This window comes from Parasteatoda tepidariorum, chromosome X1 (assembly GCF_043381705.1).
Source record: "Parasteatoda tepidariorum isolate YZ-2023 chromosome X1, CAS_Ptep_4.0, whole genome shotgun sequence".
In the NCBI taxonomy this organism is placed as follows: Eukaryota; Metazoa; Arthropoda; class Arachnida; order Araneae; family Theridiidae; genus Parasteatoda; species Parasteatoda tepidariorum.
The window spans coordinates 63,601,371-63,608,262 of record NC_092214.1 but is presented as its reverse complement, the minus strand read 5'-3'; the positions used below and the strand labels follow the sequence as shown (position 1 = coordinate 63,608,262).

Sequence of the window (6,892 nt, the reverse complement as noted above, 5' to 3'; positions counted from 1 at the left end):
TCTCCCTGTATATATATATATATATATATATTTAAAATGAAAAGATATATTCTTGAAACATTTTATTTATTTTTAAGTTTAATATAATAAAGTTTGATTATTAATTTATTATCATACAAGAAACTAATTTTTATGCTAATTATTAGTAATAATTTAATTAATACTAAAATTAAATATAATAATAATAAAAAATACATAATAGTAATAAATTTAACAAATTATACCGAGTATTTAATTTATTCTCTATTGTGACAGATCGTGTATAAATCTCGATTATTGTTTTTTAATGACTATCTTGTTAAAATAAGAATTTATAACGTTGTAAAAAATGCAAAACGAAAAATTAACTATTTAATGATTTTAGGTTTTTGGCTTACATCACTGAGAAAAAAAATATGGTCTGTGCTAGCAGAATATGCTAAAATTTACCGTGTTTCGTGCTCTATGGGAACACCGAAAAGCTCGGTAATTTTTACCGAAGTGCTTTGTTAATGATTTTGGTAAAAGGGACAATTAAATATCGTTATGTAATATGTGATAAAATTTGGTACCCTTATCATGATACTTTAGAGCATGTAATAAAACCATTTATTTAGTGGAATTTACTTTTCACTTATGCATTTTTTGCGAAATGTGTGGTAATAAGAACTATAATTTTTAAAATGAGAATTTAATGGTAACCGTTACAATAGGAACGGAGAAACTACCAAATGAATGGTATAGACATACCGTATATTTTGGTTTTAATAACTGGAATTATAGTTTTGTTACCAAAAATGTCATTACCATGCATTCGGTAATTTTACCAGAATTAGTTTCTCCGCGATGTTGCGCTTTTTAAATATAACTTTACTGAAAAGGAAATTTCATTAATGATACATAATGGATCAAACTCTTTTAGTTTTAAATTAAGAACAAAAAGCAACTCCTCACAATAACATGAAGAAAAAAAATTTACTTATATAACTAAATTATTCTTTATGCTACTGTAATTTTAATAATTTGAAATTAATTGTAATCTGGTGTAAAACACTTAATTATGATATGAATAAGTATTATTTTATATTTTAATTTCCAGAAAATATAGAAAAAAGGATGATATTTGCTTACAGAGCATTTTAAGCTTTTAGTTGTCTAACTGCTTCTGCCACTGTGTATAAAAAACTTCCTGCCAAGCAGGGCTTTTCTTGTGAATAATATAGAGGAAAACCTTTTGTTAACATAAGTACGCAACTAAGTACGACCCAAAATTTAGTTAGGATTAGATTTTTGCTATTTCGTTTTCTGAAATATGTGTAGATGTATTGCGCTGAAAATTTAAAAACACATATGTTTGTTTAGAATTATGAGAAAATGAAAGTATTATTAACGGAATATGACATTATTGAATTATTCGTGAGCATTAATGCCATTCAATGAGCAGTTTCATGGTGACTGAAACCTATCAACTGATTTCTGACTGCTTATTTAATAATACACGGTGCAGCAAAATCTGGAAAAAGTTTCTTACTATATGGTTACGAAACCAAAATATGAAGTATTTAAACAGTTTATTTGGTAAATTTCCCTTCATATTGTAACTGTTTAACGGAAATTCTGATTTTTGAAATTTTAGCTCTGATTACTATACATTTAGTAAAACATAGAAAACTGAATAGTAAGTTTAACCGAATGAATGATTCTTAGGCTATGTTCGCAGGTACCATAATAAGATTACCAGATTTTACCACAATTACCAAATTTTATCACAGATTATGAAACCATATGTATTGCCAATTTTACTAAAATCATCAATAAAGCGCTTCGGCAAAAATTGCCGAACTCCTTGGTGTTCCCATGGACTTCCCAAACGCTGTAAATGCTACCATGTTCTGATAGTTTTGACCATACTTTTTTCTGAGTGTATTGGTTGTGTCTCGAAAAAAGACAAGGAATCGTTATTTTATACCTTATCCCTTATGATTTTTTTTAAATCTAATTAAAATATTTCATCTGGAATAGATTTTCTTCATTTTTATAAACAATGAATATTTGCGTAAACATGGATATGTCAAATATAATAAATAATAAAAACTTTTTTTATGTGTTTGTTAGAGTTTTCAGAAAACAAACCAGTAGAAAACAAATAAAATCACTCTTCTAATTTTCAATGAAAAGAAGGGTAATTTAAACTAAATCCAAAACAAAATTGACCTTTGCTTTATGCAATAATTAAATCTTTAAGCATACTTAAGTTTTGAATTTAAATATGAAGACTAATATAATATAAACATAAAATGGCAATAAAAACAACAGAGACTTTGTCATACTTCAGTCATAGTAGTTACTCTGGGTTGTGACAATGCTATGTACTTCATTTTACTGTGATAAAAGCGCAAATATTGCTTTCTTATAATTACTCAACTTACAGTTATATATGAACAAAAAAGTTTTACAAATTGGGATTTTTTAGCTCCCAGATGAATTTTAAAATTATGAGTAGGTAATATTATTAATTTCAATCAAAGAAAATAAGAAGTGTTTAGCTAAAATCGTACATATTTAACATTTTTGTTTAAACCCAAAGTAGCTTTCAAATTAAAACAATATATTAATACAAATATATATTAATGCAATTATATACATTTAAGCATCATACATTATTAAGTATTATACATTATGAATCGATAATTTTTAATTTATGACAAGTCTGTTTGGTGAAATAAATACATATCCATATTAAGAAATAACATGATTTAGTGTAAGGATTAAAACTATTACCAATTCTATCTTAAAAACATAATTTTAATATGCATATGAAATTTAAATTTTATTTTGTTTCACGAATGTTATCAGTATCAAACAATTGCAAGAAGCTTTCCTGAATGTGATCAGTTGCCGTGAGCAAACTAAAAGTTAGAGTTGGTATATAAATCGATAAAATTAAAAATATCGATACTTCTAATATCGATATTTTAGAACATATTTTTGCCCTATATCTTGCAGACTATGTCTTACCATTATCTAATAGGATAATATTAGGACCATTATGCAGAACATTATTTATTAAACACGATAATATCGTAGTAACTATAGAAAAAGTTAACTATTAAATAAGACAATTTCGCGATAATTTTCGACTGCGATAATATTGTGAGTGTTTACGCCAACACTTACAGATATTTACTGTTTCAGTTTTATAATTACTCATTGATTTTATGAAATTTTGAGTCTCTGAACAATATTTAAGTTTGTAAAAAAAATATTTCCTATCGTGAAAAAAATGTAAATTAGTTAAGCTGATTCATCTTCGCGGTACATCAGAAAATACTAATATTTTCTGACGATATATCGTAGTACAGAAACACCAATATCGCTCAGCACTAATAAGGAAAATGATTTTAGTTATAAAAAACCAAAAGATGAAGATAATCCAAATTGATATATGGAAAAAAATTATTCTCATTAGTATTTAAGCACTTTTTTATTAAAAAAAAGACAAAAATTGTATCAACAGAAAAATTTATTAGGGTCTAACATTGTTTTTATATTATGTTTCCAACAACATATATAAAAAATGCGGCATTTAAATACTCAGAATAAAACTTTCAAATGTTTCATGTGATTTAAAAATTTTTTTTTAAAAAACGTCCCCTAAACAACTTAATCAACAAATTAATTAAATCAAACTTTATTTAAATAATTTATCTATATACACTGAGAAAAAAAATTACGGTCGAAGCTCCAGAGTATGTTAAACTTTAAGGTGTTTCTGACTCTATAGGGACAGCAAAGAGCTCGGGAAATTTTTGCCAAAGTGCTTTGGTAATAATTTTGATGTAATATATTATAATTATTATCTGTGATAAACTTTGGTAATTGTGCTAAAATTTGGTAATTATATCACGATAACTATCATGATACCTATACCCGAAAGCCATTTATTCTATTAAATTCACTTCTCAGTTTTATATTTTTTATTAAATGTGTGGTTACCGGAACTTTAATTTTGAAAACCAGAATGTCAGGCAAATCGTTACCATAGGAAAGTAAAAACTGCCAAAAGAATGATTTAAATATCGTATAATTTGGTTTTATTGGCTTGAATTTAGTAAAATTAACAATAAAATATGGCGTTATAATATGTGATAAAATTAGGTGAGTGTGGTAAAATTTGGTAATTTTATCAAGATACCAAAAAGTATGGCATAAAAACTGTTTATTCGTCTAAATTTAATTTTCAGTTTTGTATTTTTACCGTTAGCATATGAACCGCTCAACCATTAGCATATGAACGTAAAAATAGCCAAAAGAATGGTATATATAATTTAGGGCTCATCAATGTCTCACAATTTCTCCTCAGGATTAAATTATTAAAAAAAATACCCCCTAAATATATTCAGCTGTTTTAAACTAATTTAAGATATTAAGTTTCGTTTAAATAAAATCAGAAATAGTAAAAATAGATATGTAAAGGGAGAATCAAATAAATCTTACCGGAAGGTAAGCACTGTAAAAGGACGATAAGATTTGTGGCTTTCAGGATCTGTCATAGGTTTTCCCCAGAAGTCATTTAAGAAAATATCTTTGACTGGATTTTTTCCTATAACATCAGGATTTGTAGTTATGGACACAATATCATCATGTACTAGTTCTCCGTCCATTGAATTTGCATAACTGGCTATGCAAGCAATCACAATTATTGAGTACATCATTACATCCAAAATGTTAGATACTATTAAACTATAGCGGTTATTCAGAGTAAAATTTTTAATTTGAGCCAACCAAGTGGTAATGTCCCAAGATGAACCAGTTGTTGCCAATTTTGTTTTCAAGGAAGTCGTATTTTCAACTGAGAATCTCTTTCGATATCTATGAGTCTGAGTTTGAGGAGAATGGTACAAACACGATGTTGTAGATGTTGCTTGGTAAGATGATGATTTTAGCCAAAAATCTCTCCCCATTTTTATATGTGCGTATAAATCCGTAAATATTAATATGTATATTTAAGGTATCTTCTCTTCAAGTCTTGTGTCATATAAAAATTAATTTCTTAGCCGGAGGTAGAGTTTTAGACATGACTAATGATTTATTTAATACAATAAAATACATTGGTTTTATCACTTAATATACGTAATTTTTAAAATTGAAAGAAATGATTTTCATAGTTTCTTTTAATCAATAACAGTTTTTACTTCTTTTTTTATATAATCTTGTTGATTTATAAGAGTTTCTAGATTTCACAATTCTGTTGACATCAAATGAAAACACATTTTATGATTTGAAGTTCTCATAATGTAAGACTATTCCCTTTAAAAGTATCTTTTTATCATTCTGCACAGCTTATACAGATGTAAAAATATATCATTTTCTAATCAGTATAAATAGAGAATAATCTCGAATACTAGGTAGAGAGCAGTACAAGCTTAGTCGCTTAGAAGAATGTTTTTAGCATGTTGAAATTTCAAAAGTTGATCACTAGATATCAACTGATAATAAAAGTTAGAAATCAACCCGGTAGTTTGCAATTTATATTATTAATTTGCGCATTAACAACTACGAAATGATCTTTCTCGTATTTGAAACTACAAATTCACGAAACTATAAAAGAAAAACCAACGATCTCATTTTACGACACCAGATCGGAAATTATTGTTTAAATAAGTTTACCGTATATAAATCAGAATCCATTTTTTGATCAACATCACCTGAAACAAAGTTGAGAATTAATCAAAACGTCCCGTATCAAACTTGCGTATGAAAAGTTGAGAATGAGAAAAATGTTTTTCTCCTCGTGGATTACATTGATGAGAGAAAAATGAATCGAAAAGAGAACGAGGATAAAGTTTTGAAGAGGAAAAATAGAAAAGCGTACCTCAAACCACTAAGTCATAAAGACAAACTGTGTAACAATGAGACCGTGCGAGCAGCCACTGAGTTCGTGAACACTACGGTTGCTTTCCTTGCGCGGGCCGAATCGCCAAGGTGATCCACGACTCTCGCCAACTTCGCCATTAGTTGCAAAATCTTTTATAGATGGGGGTATTGAATCAACCGAGGAAGAGTTTCGTTTATCGAACCAGATTTTTAGGTTCTTATGATTTATTAACAGGCAATAATTGTTATTGAAAGAAAATTATAAAAAGTGTTTCATTAATTCTTTGGAAGAGATAACTCTTGAGCTTTTGGAAATAAACAGTATCGTGAAACATTCACTTTCGTATTTTGTAAATTTATACGATAATTTCGCAAAAAATACATATAAATAAGTATAAATAATAGATTGTATATACAATAATCTAGAATCGAATAAGAATCACAGAAAGCGGTTCATTAATTCTTTTGAATTAAACAAAACTCGTGAACTTTTAGAAATAAACATTATTGTAAAAATTTTATTTTCGTATTTTGTAGATTTTTGAGATTATTTTGCGAAAAATGCATATAAATAATAGATTATATGTACAATAATCTATGATAAAAAAGACTAAAAGAAATATTTGATTAATTTTTTTTAGAATTACGCATATCTCGTGAACTTTAAGAATTGAACATAATCATATAACTTATCCTTCTTTCTTTTAAAATTTATACGAGTATTTCGGAAAAATACATATAAGTATGTATAAATAATAGATTATATACACAATAATTCCTTTTTATTCTATAAAATAATTTATTCGTATAAATAAAAATTGAAAATTTAAACTAAGCCTTATTTACGAAATCTACATGGGGGAAAATGCTCGATAATTCATATCTGAGAGAGCTTATGAATCATAAATTTTATAAACACATTTGTTAATTTGAATATAAATAATAATTAAGATTAATATATCAATTGATCAGAAAATAATTTAATCTAATAATTTTATTTGTGCTTCCTTATATGCCTAATGGAATCAATTTTTAA

The 6,892-nt window shown here is 26.8% G+C and overlaps 1 protein-coding gene across 1 annotated transcript in view; it reads right to left on the bottom strand.

The window, feature by feature from the left end:
• The window catches only part of LOC107452602 (protein O-mannosyl-transferase TMTC1), a 183,587-nt gene extending 177,648 nt beyond the window's left edge, over positions 1–5,939 (bottom strand). Inside the window, exon 1 of the mRNA XM_043054161.2 lies at positions 4,477–5,939. Within this exon, the coding sequence (XP_042910095.1) occupies positions 4,477–4,943 (467 nt within the window). The 5' untranslated portion in view covers positions 4,944–5,939. The remainder of the gene's footprint in view (positions 1–4,476) is intronic.
• Between the last annotated feature and the right edge of the window lie 953 nt (positions 5,940–6,892).